The following is a 27,933-nucleotide window of genomic DNA, read 5'->3' as shown; positions in this document are numbered from 1 at the left end:
AACATCTTGGAGAGTTGTGAGTATTTTCCCGAATTTTTGAAGTGGGAGCATTTACCATTGGGGTCTATGCAAGTTTATTTACTGGTCTGCTACCTTAAAAGCTTTGTAAGCTGTGATCAAAGGACTCGGAGCACAAGAACCCCCTCAATAGTTTACAAAGGGAGAGTTGGAGGAGACCGCTGGGAGGAACCATTCAAAAAGTACTGCCGATGGCGCCTAACGCGTACATCTTGCCGTACGTGAGCCAACCAGTGCGCACACAGTGTCCCTCCCATTGGGGCTGTCATAGGTGGTCACAAAAGCGCCCTCTACTCTTTACGCACGGAGTCTATCAGCTGACATCCAAAATCGTTCCGACAGTCGGAAGCTTAAGAGTCTTTCCTTAGTCCACACCTGCCGAGTCTTGTCGCGTTCTCTTCATTGCCGACTGTTCGTCCACGCTGTTACGCTTGGACTTTGATTTCCTTCTCTTGCTGGTTTTGGCCCTGCCCTCCGACCCCTCAAGGGATTGGGCCACGACCCCTGACCCCTCGTCCTCTGTGGGATCACCCCCCTCCTGGATACTCATACCACACGCCTCCTGGCCTGCTTTTACTTTCCACCGGTCTTTGCCCGAGAGGTCTCCGATCTGCTGGAGCGACATCACGGACTTGATGGTGTTCCGTCTCGTGGCTGACGGGAGGACAGAAAAGCAAAATTGATGTCAAGAAGATTTCAAGAATTTATAGGGTTGACCATTCGAGCTGGTCCAAAAAGTATGTCACCCTTTCCCTGCCAGACACAACACAGTGCATCTGGTGTAAAAGTCTGTGTTGCCTTGCTGCATTGAGCCATCAACACCAGTGCATAAACGACCAATTCTGAAACAATGACAACTTGTTCCACTGAGCAATATCACAGCTGTATCCTGCTGCAGTTGGTGACAACAGACTCAAATGCAGTTTGGCCTCCGGAGCTTTGACAGGATGGATCTTGCTACACGGAGCAGGCTGGTCATTTTGACAAGTGTTACATGTTGCTGCGTTTTAGCAGGATTTTTTGCCAAAGTACCCCCAGGAGGTTAGGCCAAAAAAAAAAAGTCTCCGGTTTCTGGTATGCGCGCGCGTCGCCGTAGCCATGCGCGTCGGCAAAATGAAAAAGTTTTTTTTTCAATAAAAGATGATGTCTCAAAACCGCCAAACTCACTGGTTTGACTGGAATTCTGCTGCTGCACAATTTTAACGTGTTTTTAGGTGGGGTTATGATCGAGAATAAGCTTTATGTGGCCTCTCTGGACTCCCATATATTTGCACCAAGTTTAGTCGGGCACCATTTGCAGTCATCAGCCGACATTTGAAGCAAAAAAAAAAAAAAAACCAGGTAAAAAAAAAAAAAGCCGCGTCGCCGCACCACTTTTGGGGCAAGCTCCATACCAGAAACCGGAGACTTTTTTTTTTGGCCTTAGGGCTGATTTATACACGTGTCAGTTAGCCAGTTGTTCAGTCACTGAGTCGGCCAGTCAGTCGGTGACTCAAGACAGTAGGCTTGCCTTTCGGGTACAGAAAATCTGGAGGCTGTTCTCTTAGGAAAGCCCACAAGAAATTTCATCTTTACTGAAAGAGTTACGCAAGTGCATGGTATATTGGCATACCACAGACTGTTCTGAACTGTTTGAGGCCCACACAAGCATATCAGAACTACATTTATACTCTCGGGGTAGATGTGCGAAATTGCTGGTCTGTTGCAATTGGCTGATTTTGACACCCTCCATCTGCATCAGAAAGTTGTACAAATGGGCCCAAACTAGTAATTTCGCCCCAAATCCCCTCAAATCATGCTGTATCATCAGGCATACCAACCTGCATGGTACAGTACGGCTCTACAATTTGTAGACACGGCGTTCTTGGCCTCTTGTTCCGATAACCCAAACAGCAGGCCTCTGGGGTTCGCCATTAAGGAAACATTTTTGTCAGTTCTGTAACTTGATACCTCAATTAAGTCGACCTGTTTCAGAGTACCTATAAAATGGACTTTTTGTGTCTGGAGATGTACATTTGAATACTGTGTTTCCGCCCTTCTCCGGCGTTATTAGCACTGTATGATCAGTGCTTTGTGAGCGATTGTAGAAAACCAGCCAGCTGACCCTGGAAAATTTGGTAGTAGAGTGCTTAAGACGTCTGCATTAGTACACAGGAGGTCCGCAGTGGTGTAAAATAAACAGGTGTTTCACAGCTGTGTTTACTTGCCACAACAAAGAGCGCCACCTATTGTCTAATGGTATGCAATATTGTCTGCATTGAGCAGTGCCTCCTATAGCACGATGGTGTCCCCCCCCCCCCCCCCCCCCCCCCCCCCCCCCCCCCCCCCCCCCCCCCCCCCCCCGCACTGTTTTATTTTGAGGTGGTCAGCTTAACGAGAAAAAAAATCCTGGCTATCTTCAAGCACAGAGAGTCTGCTTCACACAATCGCTGTGGCGCCCCCCCCCCCCCTTTCCCCCACTTCCCCCTTCCTCCCCCCCCCCAACCAAAGGAAATCTTCTAAACTTAAGATGATGGCAGAGGATTTTTTTAATGACAGGGTCGTCTGCTAATGATACTGCTTGAAAAGGATACAGGTTGGCAACATCATGGGGCCCTCTGATCTCCAGCGGCTACAAAAACAAATCATCCAAATGAAAAGGAGCTTAATATGAGTCAGTTTGGAGTCAGTCATGGACTTGAAGCTGTAAACACAAGTCCTCACAAATCATACGGTATCAAGTCGAATGATTAGCCCATCATTCGAAGGCATTCCTTTAATTGACGTTGTTCACGCATCTCATACAAAGGTCAAACCTTCTGGTCACAACAACGAGGGATGAGAAATATGTTTGACAAATTTTGGCAAAAGATTAAACAGGAGTGGGCCTGGCTTGAAATTCGGCCCATTTTGCCCACCTTCGTAGCTTGACTGGTGATGATGACGTTCTTGCCTCGACACAGAGTGATCAACGCCATGGCGTTGCTGAGGACGTTTTTCCGCATCGTCGAATCGCGGATGGCCGGTGCGTACGGGATCTCAAAGTACAAGCCCCTCTCTATTGCCTGTTTGATCAACAACATCAGCAGATCTTTTAGGAATATTCATGGTGGATGTACATGTAAATGCTAAGAACCTGCAACAGATCCTTCCTGCCCATAAATCAAACAGTCATGATTTGACAAATGTCACTATGAAAATGTACACGGTTAAAAATGCAGTTTGACGGTTAAAAATGGAAACCACACATTTTAACCGTGCCGGCACACGATTGAAACACGGTTAAATAATGGGACCAAAAAGTACACGGTTAAAACAGGTGTCTTTTCGGGACTTGGCTTCCAGAGTTGCTCATTAACTCTGCGGTCAGTTTCGCGGATTTAATCCCTCACATCCAGTCTTGCTTCTCGGTTAAAATGGGGTTGTTTTCGGGCGCTTTGCCTTTGCGGTTTTTAATCCCGCACGGTCAGGCTAAGTGCTTTGTGTAAGGTGATAATCCTGTAACAAATAGGTGGCTAATGGCTCATCAAGTAATGGTGCATAACGGTTTGTGATTGACAAGTTTGTTGCCTTAGTCGGCTGCAAGTGATGTGGCGCAAGCTAGCAACAGGCACATTGATTCCCGCATTCATTTCCGATAAACGGCTCATCCCCCTCCAATCGAGGTCGGACGCAGAGTATAGATTGGCGGCAGCCGTCAGCGCGCTGCTGTAGGCGTCCGTACGACGGAACAGTTTTATTACTATTAGGCCCACCCTATTTATTTAAGCCGCTACCCTAAACATTGTTTCGGCAAGTTAAAAAAAATAATACTAATAAATGAACGAATTAATTAAAAAAATTATGTTGTCTTTTCTGTCTTCACAAAACATGTGTCAAAAATGGTGGTATTAATTTGTTCGCCTACTTACTAACTTGTTTTCAGCCTATTACCTCCGTTATTTTCGGTTCGCTTTGCATTAGGCCTAACGGTACGAGTTCGCAATTCGATGTCGCGGTGACGATAAGAACACGTGCGATGACCGTGTTCCCGCCGCACCGCCGGGCCAAGGAAGGCATGATGAAAATGCGGTAACCAGTCTATGCACGCTATGCCAGCCGCGCGGTGTATAGTCGTGTTCCCTAACGTGGCGCACTTCGAAGCTTACCCAACTTTCCTCGTGTAGTGTTGCCAAACCTCTTTGTTGATAAACTTCAAATTCATGCAGTGAAATACTGGTACTTTTACCTTATTAACGCTTGTTATTTAACCTCTGTGAACAATTTCAGTTTCATAAAATTTAATCCGAAATGCAAAAACGGTCGCGTCCGGAAATTGGGCACAAATTTGCGGAGTGTTCCCTAACGTGGCGCACTTGAATAAATCTCAGAAAATTCCAAATTAACATTTAAGAATTTCTGTAAACTTGATAAATTCTGATAAATCATTATTATCTTTACTTACAAACCCAGCCAGATGTTTGTCAGAAAATTATTTTCTTATTTTTCGGGGCATTTTCAAAGGGTTCACTTTGCACTTGAAAATAAAATCGGAAAATCACGCCAAAATATTTTTTTCTTTTAACTTTGTAGCGGGTAAATAAACTCGCGATTTATGAACGGGAATGTTTAGAACTTGATGAAATTTCACTCTCTGTGAAATTTCAGTTTAAACTTTTGCTCTAGCTAGGCGCTACAGGCGAAAAATAAAAGTGCGCCACGTTAGGGGCCGCGCCACGTTAGGGTACATCAACAATATTACAAGTACGGCGGACTGAAAATGAAATGCCAAGAAAACACGGAATTGTTTGCAAGTTAATTCACGGAACTTGATCAATCTTGTCTTTGTATGTATTCTCCGTGTTCGTGAATTTATTTCGAGGTCGTACTGGTCGTATATTTGTCATGACAGTGTTGGCCAGTTTCCCGTACTTGACTTGCGGGGTGTATCATGGTGTGCACGACCTGATATTTCCATTATTTTTTTAAGAATTATCGAACGTAAATACTTTAAGGTAAGCTTTAATCACTTTTTGTGGCCATTGTTTGTATAGCTTTCGTAGTTCAAAAATAACACGATGTCTTAAAAATATATTGAAATTTTGTGTTGTTTATTTCTCATTTTAGGTCAAAAAGCAAAATTTCAATATTATGCTTTGGCGATGGGTCCATTTATCATTTTTGCACATAAAATTTTATTTTTTCAAACAAGGACCTTTTTTCTTATATCTTGTTTGGGAGGTGGTTGCGACATCTAGCGTCAAGTTTCGTGACATTTGACGCATCGGTTCTCATTTTAGGTCCAAAAAGCAAAATTTCAATATTATGCTTTGGTGATGTGTCCAATGCCCTCATTTATCATTTTTGCACATAAAATTGTATTTTTCAAACAAGGACCTTTTTCTTAATATATGTTGTTTGGGAGGTGGTTACGACATCAAGCGTCAAGTTTCGTGACATTTGACGCATCGGTTCTCATTTTAGGTCCAAAAAGCAAAATTTCAATATTATGCTTTGGCGATGGGTCCAATGCCCTCATTTATCATTTTTGCACATAAAATTTTATTTTTTCAAACAAGGACCTTTTTCTTAATATATCTTGTTTGGGAGGTGGTTACGACATCTAGCATCAAGTTTCGTGACATTTGACGCATCGGTTCTCATTTTAGGTCAAAAAAGCAAAATTTCAATATTATGCTTTGGTGATGTGTCCAATGCCCTCATTTATCATTTTTGCACATAAATTTTTTTTTTTTCAAACAAGGACCTTTTTCTTAATATATGTTGTTTGGGAGGTGGTTACGACATCTAGCATCAAGTTTCGTGACATTTGACGCATCGGTTCTCATTTTAGGTCCAAAAAGCAAAATTTCAATATTATGCTTTGGCGATGGGTCCAATGCCCTCATTTATCATTTTTGCACATAAAATTTTATTTTTTCAAACAAGGACATTTTTCTTAATATATCTTGTTTGGGAGGTGGTTACGACATCTAGCATCAAGTTTCGTGACATTTGACGCATCGGTTCTCATTTTAGGTCCAAAAAGCAAAATTTCAATATTATGCTTTGGTGATGTGTCCAATGCCCTCATTTATCATTTTTGCACATAAAATTTTATTTTTTCAAACAAGGACCTTTTTCTTAATATATCTTGTTTGGGAGGTGGTTACGACATCAAGCGTCAAGTTTCGTGACATTTGACACATCGGTTCTCATTTTAGGTCCAAAAAGCAAAATTTGAATATTATGCTTTGGCGATGGGTCCAATGCCCTCATTTATCATTTTTGCACATAAAATTTTATTTTTTCAAACAAGGACCTTTTTCTTAATATATGTTGTTTGGGAGGTGGTTACGACATCAAGCGTCAAGTTTCGTGACATTTGACGCATCGGTTCTCATTTTAGGTCCAAAAAGCAAAATTTGAATATTATGCTTTGGCGATGGGTCCAATGCCCTCATTTATCATTTTTGCACATAAAATTGTATTTTTTCAAACAAGGACCTTTTTCTTAATATATGTTGTTTGGGAGGTGGTTACGACATCTAGCATCAAGTTTCGTGACATTTGACGCATCGGTTCTCATTTTAGGTCCAAAAAGCAAAATTTGAATATTATGCTTTGGCGATGGGTCCAATGCCCTCATTTATCATTTTTGCACATAAAATTTTATTTTTTCAAACAAGGACCTTTTTCTTAATATATCTTCATTGGGAGGTGGTTACGACATCTAGCATCAAGTTTCGTGACATTTGACGCCTCGGTTCTCATTTTAGGTCCAAAAAGCAAAATTTGAATATTATGCTTTGGCGATGGGTCCAATGCCCTCGTTTATCATTTTTGCACATAAAATTTTATTTTTTCAAACAAGGACATTTTTCTTAATATATCTTGTTTGGGAGGTGGTTACGACATCTAGCATCAAGTTTCGTGACATTTGACGCATCGGTTCTCATTTTAGGTCCAAAAAGCAAAATTTCAATATTATGCTTTGGCGATGGGTCCAATGCCCTCATTTATCATTTTTGCACATAAAATTTTATTTTTTCAAACAAGGACCTTTTTCTTAATATATCTTGTTTGGGAGGTGGTTGCGACATCTAGCGTCAAGTTTCGTGACATTTGACGCATCGGTTCTCATTTTAGGTCAAAAAAGCAAAATTTCAATATTATGCTTTGGTGATGTGTCCAATGCCCTCATTTATCATTTTTGCACACAAAATTTTATTTTTTCAAACAAGGACCTTTTTCTTAATATATCTTGTTTGGAAGGTGGTTGCGACATCTAGCGTCAAGTTTCGTGACATTTGACGCCTCGGTTCTCATTTTAGGTCAAAAAAGCAAAATTTCAATATTATGCTTTGGTGATGTGTCCAATGCCCTCATTTATTATTTTTGCACACAAAATTTTATTTTTTCAAACAAGGACCTTTTTCTTAATATATGTTGTTTGGGAGGTGGTTACGACATCAAGCGTAAAGTTTCGTGACATTTGACGCATCGGTTCTCATTTTAGGTCCAAAAAGCAAAATTTGAATATTATGCTTTGGCGATGGGTCCAATGCCCTCATTTATCATTTTTGCACACAAAATTTTATTTTTTCAAACAAGGACCTTTTTCTTAATATATGTTGTTTGGGAGGTGGTTACGACATCAAGCGTCAAGTTTCGTGACATTTGACGCATCGGTTCTCATTTTAGGTCCAAAAAGCAAAATTTGAATATTATGCTTTGGCGATGGGTCCAATGCCCTCATTTATCATTTTTGCACATAAAATTTTATTTTTTCAAACAAGGACCTTTTTCTTAATATATCTTGTTTGGGAGGTGGTTACGACATCTAGCATCAAGTTTCGTGACATTTGACGCATCGGTTCTCATTTTAGGTCCAAAAAGCAAAATTTGAATATTATGCTTTGGCGATGGGTCCAATGCCCTCATTTATCATTTTTGCACATAAAATTTTATTTTTTCAAACAAGGAAATTTTTCTTAATATATCTTGTTTGGGAGGTGGTTACGACATCTAGCATCAAGTTTCGTGACATTTGACGCATCGGTTCTCATTTTAGGTCCAAAAAGCAAAATTTCAATATTATGCTTTGGCGATGTGTCCAATGCCCTCATTTATCATTTTTGCACACAAGTAGAAATAGTAACTGTTAAAATATATACATGTATGTATTACTGAAAGTTTTCAAACACTCCCTGACCATGCACAAAAACATGTACAGGCATCAAACAACACACGAATATTATGCAGAACTATACCAATATACACACTTGTTGTTGATACACCCATGAGTACACCTCAGTGACTTTTTTGAAATCACAGCACAATAGGATTTCTTCAGACTGGCTTTATGTTATGTGTGTGGTTAAGCCAGGGATTAACCCATCATAAACTGGATGACTAGATACATGTACTGTGCAACCCATGGGCGGATGATAAGGGGCCTCATTAGCTATGCAAATCCTCTAGCATGTCAGGATAATAAACTGGTAAATTCTGAGGGTAAAGGGACAAAGGACTTATTAAAGGCAGTGACCAGTACTCTTCATTATCACATGTGGATAGTCAACAACTGCACATCAGGGGCGGATCCAGGATTTTCAAAAAGGGGGGGCACAAAAACTTTGTGCGCGTTGCACACATAACGAGACTGAAGCGCGAAATCCCTTGCAGGCAGGGTTGAGGGCACTGGAAGCTCTACGATTTTATATGTTCTCTCCTACATCATGAGTATTTTAAGCCATTAAGATCAAAATTCACAATGTTTATTTTTTAATTTTAATAATACTTTTGTTTCTATCAAATATAGAATTTAAAGTCACTGTTGATGTTAGCTGAAAAGAAACCCCAAAATTAGAAGGTGCTGATGACAGCCCCCGGGTGAAAAAAAAAAATGAAATATGTAATTTTGCGAGCGAGCGGAGCGAGCGAGCCAAAAAAAAGTCATGTTTACTATTAAAACATACATTTCTACCCAAAAATTTGCCTTGCAAACAAAGAAAATAAAATAATTTGAATTTCATTAGGGGACAGCCTGCCCCAAGCAAGGGCGGATCCAGAACACAATTTTTTTTTGGGGGGGGGGGGGCAAAAACAAATTTGGTCCTCCAAAAAAGTGGGTCAAAAAAATTACGGCGTGGGGTTCGGGGCCCGCTTAAGGGCCCCGAAAAATTATTGGATTCTAGATGCTCTGTGGTGCGATCTGAGGCAATTTCTGACCACTTTAACCAATGTTTTTTTGAGGAAAAGATGGTGGTGTACTCATTGCCTGCCTTTTTTGCGATGTCATATATAAAAAAAAAAAAATTGTTTTTGGGGGGCCATGGCCCCCTTTGCCCCCCCCCCCCGATCCGCCCTTGGCCCCAAGCAGCCCCTACCCCCACCCCACCCCATTTTGGTTGATGTTATTGTCGTTTCATTTTTTTTGGTTTTTTTTGTTGCTTCCATCATCATTAATAATATCCTTTTCGTTTTGCCCCTCTCCTGGTATTTTCTTTCTTTTACCATGTAATGTAATTGGTGATTTTAGTTCAATTCGTATTTTCTACATTATCATCCCGTTTGTGTGTGTGTGTGTGTGGGTTTGTTTATGGTGTAAATCGAGCTCGCGCGGATGTGATTGGCTTCACTTTTGAGTCCCAGTATAATGTGTGGTAACTGCGGTCATATATACTTAATTTGTATATACACTTGCATACACTTTAACCACCATTTTTTCCATGTTCTTTTGAAGTCTGCAGGCTAAATAATTTAAGACGAAATGAATCGTCTGCATTCTGCAAGTGTTGTCGAATCACTTCAAGAAATGTCAAGGCCTGAGGAAAATCGTTTATTTTTTTTTTGGGGGGGGGGCCTCCGATTTTCTTAAAAAGAAAACACACAAAAAAAGCTTTTATTTAACGGAAATGCAAACTGCATCCAAATTCCAATTTCCAAAATATAAAAAACTTTGCCAGCACAAAGTTCCCGAAAGCGGCAGCATTCCTGAGCTACCGCTTTCACATACAAGGTTTCAAAATAGTCACATAAAAGATTTCTGGCTACGCAACCGGCAGTCCCAGGCATCACAGGGGAGCCTCCTAGCAACAGTATTTCCAAGCAACCAGGTTGGAATGTGACGGGCATGCGGCCATGCACCTGTGGCTCAGATAGATAATCACTCCAGTTGCGCGTTGAAGGAAGTCATATTCATGAAAGCAGACGGCCCGTGATGAAAGCAACCTATGGCATATTTATTTGCCGGGAACCGGCTCATTTCATTGGCTGAGATACTATCATCACTGTTTATCATTTAAGAATCTTCCAATTACTGACGGCAAGTTCTCAAAGGCCTTAAAGTTCGGTGGCCTACAGCTGAGCCCAAATGTATATGCTTTGTAACGAACAAGAGTGGCATTGTATCAATTTGAACAATGCGGCTATCAATCATTCTCTGGAAAGGTTTTTCGGAGCTGACATTTTATTTGGGCATTTTTTTCTCAGAGACAGGGGGAAAACTACGAAAGCCCGTTAGTGCCATCGAATGTATAAATTGCTCTTTTGCAAGTATATGTTTGGTGAATCTTGTTTATCGGATGTATATGTTTGTGGAATCTTGTTTTTCGGATGTATATGTTTAGCAAATCTTGTTTTTTGGATGTATATGTTTAGCAAGTCTTGTTTTTTGGATGTATATGTTTGGCGAATCTTGTTTTTTGCAAGTATATGTTTCCCGAGTCTTGTTTTTTGCAAGTATATGTTTCCCGAGTCTTGTTTTTTGCAAGTATAAATTTGGCAAATCTTGTTTTTTGCAAGTATGTTTCGCGAGTCTTGTTTTTGTGAAGTCTATTTTTAGTAACAGTCTTGTTTTTTGCAAGTATATGTTTCCCGAGTCTTGTTTTTTGCAAGTATATGTTTCCCGAGTCTTGTTTTTTGCAAGTATATGTTTCCCAAGTCTTGTTTTTGTGAAGTCTATTTTTAGTAACAGTCTTGTTTTTTGGAAGTATATGTTTCCTGAGTCTTGTTTTTTACAAGTATGTTTCGCGAGTCTTGTTTTTGTGAAGTCTATCTTTAGTAACAGTCTTGTTTTTTGCAAGTATATATTTCCCGAGTCTTGTTTTTTGCAAGTATATATTTCCCGAGTCAAGTTTTTTGCAAGTATGTTTCGCGAGTTTTGTTTTTGTGAAGTCTATTTTTAGTAACAGTCTTGTTTTTTGCAAGTATATATTTCCCGAGTCTTGTTTTTTGCAAGTATATATTTCCCGAGTCTTGTTTTTTGCAAGTATATGTTTCCCGAGTCTTGTTTTTTGCAAGTATAAATTTGGCAAATCTTGTTTTTTGCAAGTATGTTTCGCGAGTCTTGTTTTTGTGAAGTCTATTTTTAGTAACAGTCTTGTTTTTTGGAAGTATATGTTTCCTGAGTCTTGTTTTTTGCAAGTATGTTTCGCGAGTCTTGTTTCTGTGAAGTCTATGTTTAGTAACAGTCTTGTTTTTTGCAAGTACATGTTTGGCGAGTCTTGTTTTTAGGAAGTATGTAGGGACCTGATCTGCTCCTCCCCACACAAAATTGTTGCACCCCTATTTTTATTTTTGGAATAGTCCTACTAGCTAGTACTCATGGTGACCGTTTTAACGATTTTCGGCTAACTTTTTGTTAAAAAAACGAGTTTGACAATATTGATAGTTTCTCTATCAATATTGATACCACTCTGAACGCATTGCAAGTGCATTCATCTATAGGGATCCACTGTACTAATTCAAGCCCCATTGAAAACAGTGTAAAATCAACAAAGTTCAGGCCCAAGTAACATGCAAGCCAACATCACTGGGGTTTCTGAAACAAAAATTAAATTATTGTCTTGTCTTTCATCTTTTCATTTCTTTTCAATTTTAAGTACATTAGCCAATTACATTTTTAAATATTCACACCCAAATAAAATCACCTCCCGAAAAGTGATAGTTCCCGAGCCTGCATGTAGCCATTTTACAAGTGGCACCCTTCCACTTTCACAGGCAAAAAGGACCCATTTTTTCATCCGTGATTTTATCAAGCCTACCCTCCGATGGAAGCCCCAAAACCAGGGAGTTGATCCTTGGGTATATTTAAACAATTCCACCGCTTTTAAATCCAAACGGTCTCCGTTTTCAAAAGAAATTGTGGGGGGGGGCACTTTTTATGCTAATCAGCTGGCGTAGAAATTCTCGCTTGAATTAGTTCAGTGCACCCTATAGGCCCTAGCCATGCAGCTGCCCGGATCATTTTTGCAACTCTCCTTCAATAAAGGTGGCGACGTCTACAATATCGGTGTGACTTTTTCGCCGAAAAATACCTAAAACTCGCGGTTTCCGGTTAAGATGCCGTTTGCTGATGATAATATTGTTGTTTGCGAGAAGTGATGCAATTATTTCGTCGTAATTAAGGCCTAAATTGAAGTAATAACGAATTAATTGGTTGCTCTCTACCGGCATGGCTATGCTTTCATCACAAACAACAGCGTCCTCATGATGCACACCGCAGCTATAACAGACTTAAAACAAGTCAGTTGTGTTTAAAAACACAAATGCCCCGCAACCGTGACTATTCCCATGACATAACACCACTCTTTTAACATCAACTTACATGTACCTTGGTCACATGGAACGTTCATTGACAGCATTAGTGTTTTCTGAAGGTTTTATATGAATTAATCCCTAATCCCTATGATCTCAGAATAAATACAAGATTTTTGAAGTTCATATGTTAAGGATTTCTCAAGTTATCGCGCTGACAAGATTTGTCCGGACACACACACACACACCCACACAGACTTACATTACATACCTAGTGTGGACATTGCTTTGTTTTCGTGTAGGAAAACTCGGTACAAAAAATAACTTTACTTAAACTGTGAAAACTCTTTTAACCCAATCTTTTTTCTATGATTCCCTATAGTGTTTCTCTTCATTCTGCTACAGATAAACCTAACCCAAAAATGCCTCTAAACCTGTTTTCCAGAAAGGGCAAAACCTTATGTGGACACGGCTTAGTCCACATAAGGTTAACACAACCTGCATTATGTGGACCTCTTTTGTTCACAAGTCCACATAGGGTATGTAACACAAACTCACACCCACCCATACACCCACACGCACACCCACGGAAGGACAAGGCGGAAACAGTATGCCCCGTCGGCTTCGCCGCGGGGCATATAAAACCAAGATTTGCCAAACATGTACTTGCAAAAAACAAGATTCGCCAAACATATACTTGCAAAAAACAAGACTCGCCAAACATATACTTGCAAAAAACAAGACTTGGGAAACATATACTTGCAAAAAACAAGACTCGGGAAATATATACTTGCAAAAAACAAGACTCGTGAAACATATACTTGCAAAAAACAAGACTGTTACTAAAAATAGACTTCACAAAAACAAGACTTGGGAAACATATACTTGCAAAAAACAAGACTCGGAAAACATATACTTGCAAAAAACAAGACTCGGGAAATATATACTTGCAAAAAACAAGACTCGGGAAATATATACTTGCAAAAAACAAGACTGTTACTAAAAATAGACTTCACAAAAACAAGACTCGCGAAACATACTTGCAAAAAACAAGACTCGGGAAACATATACTTCCAAAAAACAAGACTGATACTAAAAATAGACTTCACAAAAACAAGACTCGCGAAACGTACTTGCAAAAAACAAGATTTGCCAAATTTATACTTGCAAAAAACAAGACTCGGGAAACATATACTTGCAAAAAACAAGACTCGGGAAACATATACTTGCAAAAAACAAGATTCACCAAATATATACATCCAAAAAACAAGACTTGCTAAACATATACATCCAAAAAACAAGATTTGCTAAACATATACATCCGAAAAACAAGATTCCACAAACATATACATCCGAAAAACAAGATTCACCAAACATATACTTGCAAAAGAGCAATTTATACATTCGATGGCACTAACGGGCTTTCGTAGAAAACTTTATGCGAAAAATGTGGGAAACTGAATTGAACGTGAAATTTCACCTCCGTGTTGTGTAGGCCTACATGCACATAGATACACGATTGGGGGATGATATTCCAAGTCCAAATAATTCATTAAATGTAGGGCTCCCGATGTCTTTTTTTCGTAGTACGATTTTATTCTTCGCATATTTAAAAAATAAAACTGCATGGCCTACATTATTCTTGTAAATGTTACTCTAGAATATAATTATTTCGGAATACATTTTGAAATTAAGTTTGAAGTCAAAGGGCTGTTGATGATCTTATTCGTATTCCTTTTAAAATTAGGAAAAACTAAGCATAATTCGTATTAAGATTTCCCCTGGAATTTACAAAAGAATTAACGGAGAGTTCAGAACTTAATGGGCTAGGGTGTTTAAAATCGTTTTACTTTAAAAATAAATCGAGAGAACAAGACATACTAAATCGTATTAAAATAACCCCTATTTATTTGATGTCTCTCTCTATCTGAGGCCGGGACAATATAAAAGGGATGACGATTAATTCTTCTTGTATTTAAAAAATTAAACGCATGGCCTACATTATTTTGTGAAAATGTTTTACTCTAGAATATATTTTGGAATATATTTTGACGCTATTATTTGAGGGATGTTGTTAATCCTGATATATTCATTTAAAAATAAGAAAAACCGAGCATAATTCGTATTATTTCCCCTGGAATCTACAAAAGAATTAACTTAGAGTGCAAACTTTAACGGGCGAGGTTTTTTTTAATCATTTTGCTTTTAACAAAATATTTAGAGAACCAGACGTAAATCTCTCTCTGAGGTCGGGAAAATAAAAAAGGGATTGACGATTTTATTCTTCATTTATTAAAAAAACCCACATGGCCTACATTATTTCGTGTACCGGTACATGTTCTACTCTAGAATATATTTTGGAATATATTTTGACATGAAGCATTAAATGCAAGTGCTGTATTAAATGTGCCCCCTATTCCAGCCGGGAAATAAACGTGTCTTATAAAAATATATTCTTGCTTTGAAATAAATTTTGAGACAATGATTGACAGGCTACCTTCAAAACTTATACATTGTATATTTTTGTTTATAATTATGTATGATAGTTATGTTCAAAGCGATTGATTTGATAACCGCCCGTCCTCCCGCCATAATGACTCCTCAAAAACGAAAAAGACAGCCATGTTCTCAAAGGAATGTATTTAATGCCCGCCAGCCCTAAGACGACTCTTAAAAAAAAAAAAAAGTTGCGAAAAGGGGGGGCACGGGCCGGGTGTGCCCCCGTCTGGATCCGCGCCTGCTGCACATTCCCACTGACCGGGGAAAACATTTGGTCAAAGAGTCCCTATTAAGAATGATGTTCTAACTTCAATGAGACCAATGATTTTTAAGTTATATTGCGACATCCTGGTTTATGTCGAGGGAATTTCATTTTAAACACGCTCTTGTTTAGTGCTGCATCAAGGAAAAGCGTTTGATATCAACAAAAACACTATATAGAAACAATTCCCCCAAAATTTGCAAACCGGTCTTGGCATAATGATGTAAATACTATGACTAGTCTAGGCCTACAAACAACTGACCAAAATGTCATGCATGTACCCAACCTTCCAACAATGTTTACCGCTTAGCACTGCGCTTATCTGCTAATGCGCCAGCCTCAGATTTGTGTTATAAGTTTTCGTTGATGTTCAAACCATGGACCATGGTGAACAAAACACAGTACACGTAGGCCTACATCGCCGGTGTTGCACTGCAACAGTGCATGCAATACATGCATGTACACCATTCATCGCGATCGGCATCGTGATGGACACCACGATCCCAATAAAATTAGATTCTGAAATCTTACACAACTATCCCGACGTGTAACCATGTACTTATTTTTTTTCTTTCCATAAACTCTCTAACACCATGCTAAAACTATATCGATAAGTACTAAACGTAGCCAAATCGACCGACTCCGTTTTCCAAAGTCTCTAAAAAAAAGGAGCTTTAGCCATATTGTCTGGAGCCTGAACTTAAGTCCCTACTATGATATGCCATGGAACAAGAGGAACCACACTACTTTGCATGTGGGCTTTTCGACTAGCTCCCAGTCCATCCGGCAGGTTTTTTTTCGCTAGTGCGCACAAGGTTCTCGGACTTTATTTTCCCATCCCGTGTCATTTTAAATAAGTCAGACTATGACGAAACTTCTAGCAAAACAAGCTATAGTTTTCAAAGATTGCTTCAGGTATTAATCGGATAGAAATACACTTAAAAGGTAAAAGAGAGAAAATACAATAGGAGTTTATTCTGAATTAACAAAAGGAGCTTATCGCCCGCGAACTTCACAAATACTTCAACAAAAACTTCTTGGCAAAACATCATGGCAGAACAAAAGCAAACAGTTTCTTTAACGAATACTGGGGGCGAATATGACAATATAATGAATTAAATCAGTGTAATTTTTTTTTTAAATGGAAGCTAAACAAATTTGAATTAATTAATCAAGTTTCCAAAACGATTTTTTTTTCTTTAAAATGTCACAATTATTTATTATCGAACAGAACTTTTTGCAATAACAAACGTAATTTCTTTTACAAATGATTGGGTGCGAATATAAATATATCATTAATAAATTTCAGTTTAAATCTTTGAAAAAGTTCCCAAACGAATTTCTAAATTAACGTTATTAATATCTGCAAACATCTTCATATGCCACTTGTCCTTGCCAAATCCTAGATGCATGACAAATAAAACAGCAACTCCCAATCACTGGATGTCCGATCACTTAATGATGAGAAATTATTCGTACGTACAATTAATGCGAACAGCGAACCGCACGTGCCGCCCAACCAGTGCACGTACGGACAGCTTGACCGGCCGGCCTCTAAACGCAGAGGCCCGGCGCGGGAGGCTGGGAAACACGCTGTCGTGTCGTCGCCGTCCTTGCTCTATGCCCAAACGCACTCACAGTCTGAACCTCTACCTCTGACTTTTATAAAGTATTTCTAACCCAAACTTTTATAAAAAAAAGAAGAAGCTAGTTTCTTGTATTTGTGCCGGTGTCATGTGAAAATCCGACTGCTGTGAAAATCGGAACCCTATTATTGGTTAATCCTTCACACGTGACAGGTCACTCTCTCTTCTCAAACAAGGACCTTTTTCTTAATAAAGAGTCCACATTTCATGGAGTCGGATATTCACGCTACACCGGGAGTCCTTCCAAATGTAGTCTGAAAATATTGGCTACCTGCGGAATCTCGCAAAAAAACTTGGAGTTCGCAAAACTTGCGTAGGCCTACGGTTGTAACGAAAAGTTCACGTCAAAAGATTTCCAATGCTTGCAAAAAAAAAATAAAATAGTGTTTTCTCTGGGATCGTGTCATTGAACCACAGATGTACATAAAAAAACACGTGCACATACCTTATATGGGAACATTTTGCAAAAAAACCCACATAGTACCACTTGGGGTGCATGAATTGAAGACCGCTGCACGCCGCCGCAACGCGGAGATACACGAGAGCCGAAGTAGCACGATCGGAACGATATACAGTGTAGTTCCAGAACGACCAAAATAATGCCCACAAGTTTTCCATCTGTGATCCTGAGTGGAAAAGTAGAGAGACTTCAAACAATGTGCGTACTCCTGTCACAAAATCGTAAACACTGCGACTATTGAGTCGTCGGTCGGCATGACATTTTATTTTATTTTTTTTCTCGGGAGCCAATACATGTACGTTTAATTGGTCCACAATCTATGTATTTTGAGATGAGTTTGGAGACAGGTTTTATCGTAAGACGTTCGGAAGTTCATCAACCACGGAGCAAGGGACAATTTTCAACCACTGTCGTGCCGACGTTCTCTAGACTACGCTTGCGCTTTTCCATGGTTCGTCAGGTTGGACTCTTGCGGCGATATCAATTAAAAAATCGTCGTCAACTTAGGCCAAAAAAAGTCTCCGGTTCTGGTATGGAGCTTGCCCAAAAAGTGGTACGGCGACGGGGCTTTTTTTTTTTTTTTACCTGATTTTTTTTGCTTCAAATGTCGGCTGATGACTGCAAATGGTGCCCGACTGCAAACTTAGTGCAAATATATGGAGTCCAGAGAGGCCACATAAAGCTTATTCTCGATCATAACCCTACCTAAAAACACGTTAGAATTGTGCAGCAGCAGGATTTCAGTCAAACCAGTGAGTTTGGCTGTTTTGAGACATTTTTTTTTCATTAAAAAAAAAACTGTTTGATTTTGCCGACGCGCATGGCCGGCCACGGCAACGCGCATACCAGAAACCGGAGACTTTTTTGGGGGGGGGGGGGGGGGGCTTTATGGATTTTCACAAAGAATTCCTTGAATGTCATTTTAAGATTCCACTGAAAGAAATTTCCTGTTTTTGTTTTTTTGGAAAATGTTCGCATTCTCCGATGTGTAGAGCAAATATTGCCGTCTTGCGTGCACGTGCACGAGAGCCGTATACGTACGCCGCAGTGAAGTCGTAACCTCGTGGCCATTGTAGAATGATATAGCATAACGAATTTTTCTATTGGCTAACGCGATGTCAACAAAGACTTGCTTTCAGCAACCTGAAAGCGTTTAGTTTTAAAAAATGATCGTTAGGACACTTTGTTTCCATGATTTCTGCCACAATTTCAAACAACAATTTCATCAAAAATCGGTTTCCATGATGCATGACGTCCCTAGGCTCGAAAGTCTGTACGGCCGTGTAACTCGCGGTCAACCAATAGAATTGCTTGTATAGGCACGGACATTTTCGTGGGAATTTCCCCTGTCACGCAATACCGCGCTGCTGTACAGCTAGCTAGCTCAGAACTTCGCTCGTAACCCCCGCCCCGGCATGGCGCACGCACAGGAACATGAGACGTACACACGACCAGACTTTTTGGACTGCATTGACGAAGTTTTGAAGTACATTCAAACTATAACACGATGTTTTCTTTTGGATAATAAGACAGAAAACAAATTCACTTGCTGATAATGACTTTAAATCATTTTGGCGGTCGGCGATTTTGACCAATTTTGATCGGAAGTCGATATAGTAATAGTTTTGTTCTCTAATAAACCCATACAATTGTGTGGGTCACATTTATCGCTTTCAAAAATGGGGTCGGTCGGGTGACCCGAACCAAAGGTGTTTTTTTGTTTTGTTGGCCTAAAGGTTCGCCATTATGCCAGTGCGGCCCATTGGCGCAACAATTCGTGTCTGTTTAGAAAAAAAACATGCCATTCATAAATTACAACTAAGCCTTTCTAAGATAATCAGGCCATCTACTTACCCCTGGACGCGCGGTTTGGTAGCGGTCTCATACCCTTCAAATTATGTGGACCATCAACACAGTCGTTGTTCAAGACCAACAATTGCAACAAAAGACCGTTTAGCACCTAGCGAACACGCAGACTTTACCAGGTGATTGACATAATTACAATTGACACGCTTTAATTGGATATAATAAAGGCGTCAAGAAGTCTTACCTAACGGTACGTTGCGGTTTACAGAGCATGGTTTTACACACGGTTAAAATGAGTGACCCTTTGTTTGGCCAGAGCGCGGGCGGCGAGAGGATTAGTACTGCATAACAATGAAGTGGTATGGGTGTGAGGGATCGGTGGAAACACGGTTAAAATGGGGTTAAGGATTAAAACTCAATGCACACGGTTAAATTGTGGTTGAAACGCGGTGGTTTGCTTTTTAACCGTCAAACTGCATTTTTAACCGTGTACATTTTCATAGTGTGTGACCATGACACTAGTAATAACAGAAACTGCCCAAATGGAGATCAACAATACACAGTGCACAGCAAATATCATAAACAGCTTGCTTAGACCCCCTTTACACAGGGCTGCAACCTTTGGGCCTCCCTTGTGGGACCATAAAACTGGCCAGGTCGCTGTTGGAGGCTAAAAGGAGGGCGAATGGTTGCCTAGGTCGTTCAAGGTGGTACACAGGATGTTCAGACATCGCCATGGAAGCCATGGTCGCCGTAAATTTTTGAACATGTTCAAAACAGTCGCACAAAGGTCACCGAGGAAGTTGGTTGCTCAAAGGTGGCTCAAATGAGGCAGAAGGGAGGCACAAGCATTGGCGTGGTTGCAGAATGGATGCGCAATGGTCGGCCAATGATTGCTACGTAATAGATCCGTTCTGTTGCAAATTTTACCGTCAATCTGGGCGATGCTTCTGCCTCCCTTGTGCCTCCTTTGGCCGACCAATAGTGTACATTGAACGATGACTGTGGTGACCGCTATGCCTCCATTCAGCGACCACGGGAACCCTTGAGCCACCATGGCCATAGGTTGCACAGGGGAAGCACAAGGGAGGCAGGCAAGTGGCTCAGAGGACACACAGGTAGTTCGTAGCTCGACATGAAAATGCCCGAAAGTTGCAGTTTTGGTGGTTCAAGGGAGGCATAAGGATCGCTGGGGCAGTTACATGTACATTGTACATAGAAACAGGATTTTCTGGGTTTAGGCGACCATTGAGCGTCCTGGCCAATTTTTGGTCGCTCATAGGTGGTACAAAGGTCGCAGCCGTGTGTAAAGGGGGCCTTAGCGCCAAATGAGGTCCATCCCCAACCCAGGTCGAGTCATCAAGAAAATACTGGGGGAGTTTTTGCACCCCTCGGATTGCAAATCCTGGGTGTGCAACGGTGACACTTACAGCGTTTATCGCCACTCTCTTGAAGTAAAATGGAAGTTTCTCGGTCATGTCCACGCAGACGATGTCAATCTCCAGCTTGGTGCAAGCCATGTGGAACATCTTCTCTGTGGTCGGCTGCACGGCTAGCAGGTCATAGGACTGTATATTGTCCTGCCTCTGAAAGCAGAAAACATGGGGGGAGGCAAAGCTGTAAACTGAGACGATCATAAGTCAATACAGGCCCGTATGGAATATTCTTTTTAAAAAAACATGCGGGGGGGGGAGGGGGCTGGAAGCCATCTGATGCGAGGGAGTGTTGCTGTATATATGTAAGATGTCAAATTGACGCGACATGGTCAAATTTTGGAGATATTGTATGGTGGAAAAAAATGTTTATATTTGATTAACCCTAACTCCCTAGGCCTTTTTGCTAGGATGTAGCCTCAATCCTGCAAAATCCTCCAATTGGCCTCATGAAAAAATATCCTATAGCCTCAACCCTGCAAATTCCAAATATGGTCCGTGGAGGGGTGACCACTGCCTGAATCCTGCAAAATCCTGCTGCAGTGACTGTCAATATGTTGAGGCTTGGCCAGTGACATCCTGGAGCAGTACGGAGGATTTCAAGCATAATCCAGGCCTATATCTATGCATGGCTGAGCAAAAACCAACACAAGGTCTGGCCCAAGACCTTGACAAAGATCCTACGAAATCAGTGACGCACTTTTGCTATGTAACCACATTCCTCCAAATTCCTCCACTTTGACAAAGAGGATTTTGAAGGATCCAGGGCGGTTAGGGTTAACTTTTGATATAAAGTTCATGGAATCTTGCACCACACACACACAAAAATGGATGGGGGCCACAATTGGGAGAGTAGCAGGCTGGTAAAGTTACAAATAGGATACTTAAACATGTGATGAACCTTTTCTAATTCTCCCCTGCCCAACTTCGAATGCCCGAAAAGTCAACACTCAAATCCTATATCAGGCCACAAGTAACACAGAAACAGTGAGATACGCTTGTCTTTCCCACAGTTTATTCAAATAGGCCTTCTCAAACTGTCGTCTTGCCTATCCATGTTGCAATCCACCATGATCGGAGCGGGGTTTAATCCCACGGAAGTAAGAACAGTTTATCCCACAGGAAGTACCTTCCGATTTGGTCTTGTAAACGGACAGCGTTTATAAAAGTGATGAATTCTACCCATTTTTACTCACCAATTTGTGTGTTTCTGAGCCTTCTGATAACACCATATTCACCCGTGACAACTGTTTGAAACCTTTTGATTGTACCTGTTTGGGAAAAAAAAGGAACATCACTTCGAAAAAAAAAACAGGCAAAACAAAGATTCACTCAAAATACAAAACCGTCCACTGGCATGAATCCAGCAAACGACACCGTAGAAAAAAAGTCCATCCTAGAGAGACTGCTCCACGCATGTATCTTAGCTGGTGTGCAGGCGCAGATCCAGAAGGGGGGGGGGGGTTAAAGCCACTCCCCGCCCCTTCTGACAACCCCCCCCCCCCCAAAAAAAATTATTATAATTATTGCATCCGTAACAATGTGCTGCATATTCTCTCATGTCCGCGTGTCATCAACAATTCTATATATAAGCAAATCTGACAGGCCTGAACCCCCTCCCCTTGCAAAAATTCCTGGATCTGGCCCTGTTGTGTGTGATTCAAATGCTGTAAAAGTGTTCTAAATACTTCATTGCTTTGATGACCAATGTCAAGTTAAAGAGGTTGTGGAATGCTCGAAGACATTTCCCTCATTTTCCGGGTATATGTAGCCTAAGGTGTGATGAAATAAAAACGACTACTGTGTCTGTCACGAAATGAGTACAAAAGGTACTTTTGAGAGCTGTTTTTCAGGTCCTGTTTCGACCCGAACGTGCAATTTGTGTAAAAGTCGTCGTTGGGGTCAGCAAACAAAGCACAGTAAATCGCGACGTAATAAACAGGACTCCCTATGCAGCGTAGTATAAACGAGTCCTGTTTATTACGTCACGATTTACTACGTGTTGTTTGCTGCCCCCAACGACGACTCTTACACAAATTGAACGTTCGTGTCGAAACGGGACCTAAAAAACAGCTCTCAAAAGTACCTTTTGTACTCATTTCATGACAAACGCAATAGTCATTTATATTTCATCACACCTTAAGCTACATATACCCGAAAAATGACGGAAATGTCTTCGAGCATTCCACAACCTCTTTAAGACGGTTCTTGCAGAAATGACAGGTCTCCAAACACGTTCTAATTTGGAGAGGGTAGGCATGGTAGGGGGCAAAATATCAAGCCTTCTCCCCAAATTCTGATTATGAACCAAAACACGAAGAAAAGTGTAGTAAAAATCCATCCACAAACAAAATATCCCTCCACTTTAGATGAATGCTGACAGCTTGGCTAGATATTTGAATACTTACCCCCACAGCCGCTTTGGTCTGACCATCTAGCTTAACAGCAGCAGGTGCATTTGGGAGTTTCACCTAAACATTTTGAAAAACAGTAAAAATTGTACACCTAGAAATTCAATTGCATGATCATAATAGACCACACGTTTTCGAGTTATCCATTGTCCGAAAGTATATACATGTACCTTTGTTCTTATTAACGATCTTTCCAAATTTTGAAATCTCCGGGCTTTCTCAAATACTGGACTTTCTCAGTATTTACAGCAACACAATGATGCCTGCTAAATTTCTCGACAAGTTGAGTTTTCCCGAATTTGATTTCTTTTTCACTTGATATCCGCTATCTGAAAGCTACTAACCTGGTTAAAAACGAGGCAAAATCAAAGGTCAAATGAACATGACCCATGACCTTGAGAAAAATCCTGCTGTAATTGCAAATAAACTCTCTTCATATTTTCCCTGAAAATTACAGGTGTGGAAGTTAGTTTTTCATAGCAAACAATAGGCGAGGAAAACAGTCTAGATTTCAATTCAAGGAACACAACTTTTCAGGAAATTTGGCATGCAATACAGAGGAAGTCCAATGGGGCTAGATGACTGAATGAGTAAAATTGAAAAAAAAAAAAACATTATAAATTTCTTCATCTTATGGTCGAACAATTCTTGTAATGACAAGCTCAATTTTGTGCAGGCTTCAACTCCAGATTGAAATCAGGACCTTATTTGCAGCATAAAAATAAAAATACTAGGCCTATAACAGAAATCAATTTTTAAAACTAATACTAATTTATTAGTGGTGGGACTTAAATCAGGATTTTTTTAAATTCGGATTGAATCCCACTATTTGGTTTCGATTTTAGAATCCGGATATTCGAAACCTACCTTACAAAAAAATAAGGCTTCCTTTTTTTTGTGACACAGCTAAAGAAAACAACTGGAACAATTCTCCCAATTTGCTCCGTAGCCTCCAAGTGTAACTACATTCACTTGCTAGTGGTCTTCTTGGAATAGCCTACCCATTCAACTTATCAGAGAGTTCCTACCATTCTTTTTTTCAACTTTACAACTCTGGATTTTTTTTGTAAAGGCCAAGTGGTCATTGATCCTGCAAAATTACATGCAAATGTGGTCCGAGTAACTAGGACTCTACGAATCGCCCTTTTTAACATTTGGAGATGGTTGGGCGATAGTAGGTCCTAGGATCTTAGAGTAGATGGCGATACCAATAACCTATTTTGACCATTTTCACTCGTACCCCCTATCGAAATCTTCCGATTTCACCCCAAAAACAGTCCTCAAACTGCCTGATGCGCCACTGAAGGCTTCAGTGGGAATTGAAAATACAAATGGTGGTGGTTAGATTCACATACCTTTGGGAAGTAAAGAGAAATTTCACCTTCAATGCGGGAAACATTCTTGTGACACACGCCTTGTTGGAGGCTGCCATTTTGAATTCAGGAAAAATTGACTGGCATCAGACAGACCAATCACAGGGCACTTTGATTGGTCACCTGACCTATCACAGGGCACTTTGATTGGTCACCAATCCAGGTGACCAACCAAAGTGCCCTGTGATTGGTCTGTCTGATGCTAGTCAATTTTTCCTGAATTTAAAATGGCAGCCCCCAACAAGGCGTGTGTGACAAGGATGTTTCCCGAATTGAAGGTGAAATTTCTCTTTTCTTCCCAAAGGTATGTGAACCTAACCACCACCATTTGCATCAGGCAGTTTGAGGACTGTTTTGGGGTGAAATCTGAAGATTTTTAATAGGGTTACGAGTGAAAATGGTCAAAATAGGTTATTGGTATCGCCATGTAATCTAAGATCCTAGGACCCTACTATCGCCCGACCATCTCCAAATGTTAAAAAAGGTGATTCGTAGAGTCCTAGTTACTCGGACTAATGTACGTATATCCAATCACTATGGAGGGCAAGCATGAGACACCTCATTTGTCACCATTTGTTGTCATATCATGACTATTTGTTGGCATAAATAAGAACTTCCGGTGAAATCGGATAACCGTTATTCGGTGTGAAAAAAAATTAGGATAACCGGATTTTGAAATCTCTGATTTCTCCCACCACTATTTTTTAGTTCTGGATACTAACAGAAGTATTCACACCGACACAGAAATCTCACCTTGTTTTTGTCGCCGCCTTGTTTCTCTTGAACTGGGCAGTTGTAGCCAATTGCAACAACTCCATACCCCACTGCAGACCCAAAAATAAAATGGTTTTGTTTAGGAAATTTAAGATTTAAGTTTATTTCTTTACTTTTTTTTAACGGCGATCGTGTATTTACGGGCCCGGTTCCTATAAGGGAACAAATCCACTTTTAAATTATTTTATCTACCAAACTAGTTGGCGACATTAAGAACATGCAAGTATGTCATAGATAAAGGGCAGGGTTTTAATTTTTGAGGGAAATTGAGGGGGTAAAATGACGACAAAACGCAACACGAAAATAAAGATGGCGATCACAGCTCAATGTACCGTGAGTGCGCAAGTACTATTTTTTTGTACTAAGACATTTTCCGGAGACAAATTTTAGTCTGGCTCCATGCCAACACTATCATTGTAACTTCGTATCCTCAAGATGGGAATCAGACCATTTTACAATTTCGGACTTTATTTCCCTTTAAAAAAAATCCTCCAGAGCCACAAATCTGAAAAGAAAATGTAATACTCTGCAATAAAATGTTTGAGACATGTTAAAATAATAAAAGATGAAAGTTCTTATTTTGGGGGATGGGGGAAAAAAACCTTAAAAATGTCGTCAGCAGGGATCGGGATCGAACCCGGGTCTTCCCGCTCATGAGATCCGTTGCTTATCCACTTGGCCAAGTGTGCTAAACAACCGTTGGTGGGAATTTAATACTTCTTATAATTCAGCCCGATCTTAAAGAGTACAGCGCCCTCTGTTGATATGGATTGCCGCCGGCAAACCTTTAGTAAACGTTACATGTAGCTTGCCGGCATTACCTCCGGCAAAATATCCACTATCTTAAATAAATGTATGTAGCGATCGCCTTCACTGGACGGGGGCAAAGTACAGTACCTAGTTCTCGCTCATGAATATCCAATATCAAACATAAATATGATTTTGCTAGGAAATGGGCCTACTTAAAGGGACACTAGGTCCTGGAACAGCCAGATTGGGCTACAAAACGCGCTTTGAACGAGATGATGATAATCGGAAATAACTTTTAAAAGTAGGATATAAACATCCACACAACTATCCTTTCAAAACTGGGCGTTTTTGTGTTATTCCTGTATTATGCGTGCGAGAACGAATTTCGGGGTCCACTTTTGCGACCCCATAAATTCGAGCTGTTTGGATGCTAGTTAGTGATTTCATTCGTACGCGTAAAGTGTTCGCCTTTTGCGGACGTTGAAGAAACCACATTTTTTTGCATTGGTGATTGGTCACCGCGCACTGTTCCCGAGACACACACCGTGTATAGCGTACATGAGAACGACACGAAAAACGTATTCGTACTCCGTCATGTCCGATGTAAACAAGCGGGTTTTTTTACGTCTTTTCTCGGGAGCGGTAAGACATTAGGTTGGTTTCCTTTCAACCAGAATGTTTGAAATAGGCTAAGTAAACAATCCAAAACATAACCTTTTCGGGGATTTCAGGACCTAGTGTCCCTTTAACTTAGTACTTTGTGGACAATGTTCTTGACTCAGTCATACTCATCAGTTTGCTCATTCATACTCCACAACACTAGTCAGTTTACTTAGCTTGATAACTCCAGCTTAACAAGCTCATCAGGAACATCTGAATTCCAGATGAACTTGTTAAAGGGAAAATACAACATTTGCAAACATCAAAAATAAAACTACCAAATCATTTTGAAATACCTTGCTGGACTGTTAGTGAATGACAGTGTAAAGCATCCTGTAAAATCATGGCACCTGGTATACTGTCATTTTCAACATGTTCAAGAAAAGTGTCATTTTTGTATCAATTTCCAACGCTGGTCGGCCGACCAGCGTTGGAAAACACTGGCTTTTTTTCAAATAGGCCTACTGGCCCCAATTGACCATCGCACTTGTTTGCAATCGATTACACACCTATGATTATGAACGGGTACAAGCCAGCTAGACTGGTTCCCTGACTTTACAATTCCCCATTGTATGTAAACTGCTCTGTTTCTTCTTATATGGAGTCAGGGAACCAGACTACAGGAAAATGATTGTTTTTCTTGGTTTTTATAGCATTTTCGAACCCAAAACCTCAAAAAAGTCAGTGTAACCATGGTGTAACTATATTTGCTATATATTTCCAACCCCCAATTCCATCCATTTCTGAAAATTACAGCAAAAGCAAATGATGTATATTCCCTTTAAGCTGGAGTTTAAATACTCAAGCTCAGCCATGGCTAGGCCTACAGTCATGACAGTTGTCTGGTCTGCCAGGTCTGCTGCGAGGGCGTCTCTGGACATTGCTTAGCCCCAAATGTGGCCAGTTTACTGGACTGCCTCCGTAAACATAGAGGCAGTCCAGTAAACTGGCCACATTTGGGGCTAGAACTTAGCTGGAGTTACCCAGCCCTGAGTTTTATCATTGGGTTGTCATCTAGGTGACAACCCAATGATAAAACTCAGGGCTGGGTAACTCCAGCTAGCTAGAACTTAACTAGACATTGCTGGATACATTCTTTCCATTAATTTAATATCTGTAATAAATGACCATTATTGCAAATTGGCTGCACTTACGCCTGGCAGCACACTGCAGGGATAGTTTCAGTGCATTTTCGTCGCTGTTTCCGAGTAAGTGTAGATCACAAGTGTCCATTTTTCCAAACTCCCTATTATTATTAATATACTGGAATACTGGTACTGTGGTAGTGGTACGGTGCACGTGCATGTGCAGTTGTTTGTATTAGGGCGCCCTCTATCGCG

At 40.4% G+C, this 27,933-nt stretch overlaps 1 protein-coding gene across 1 annotated transcript; it reads right to left on the bottom strand.

The window, feature by feature from the left end:
* Positions 1-9: 9 nt before the first annotated feature.
* LOC119720370 (ribonuclease P protein subunit p30-like) lies at positions 10-27,933 on the bottom strand. Its single transcript, XM_038190026.1, has 9 exons — positions 27,748-27,933; positions 25,163-25,233; positions 23,034-23,096; positions 21,822-21,896; positions 20,623-20,778; positions 2,916-3,062; positions 2,592-2,629; positions 1,839-1,918; positions 10-672 (listed from the first exon to the last, which is right to left on the bottom strand). The coding sequence occupies exons 1-9, from the start codon at positions 27,896-27,898 to the stop codon at positions 383-385; spliced, it is 1,071 nt and encodes a 356-aa protein (XP_038045954.1). The 5' UTR covers positions 27,899-27,933; the 3' UTR covers positions 10-382.

This window comes from Patiria miniata, unplaced genomic scaffold (assembly GCF_015706575.1).
Source record: "Patiria miniata isolate m_02_andy unplaced genomic scaffold, ASM1570657v1 HiC_scaffold_9, whole genome shotgun sequence".
Taxonomy (NCBI): domain Eukaryota; kingdom Metazoa; phylum Echinodermata; class Asteroidea; order Valvatida; family Asterinidae; genus Patiria; species Patiria miniata.
The sequence above is the reverse complement of the archived record's forward strand: the minus strand, read 5'-3'. Positions and strand labels throughout refer to the sequence as shown.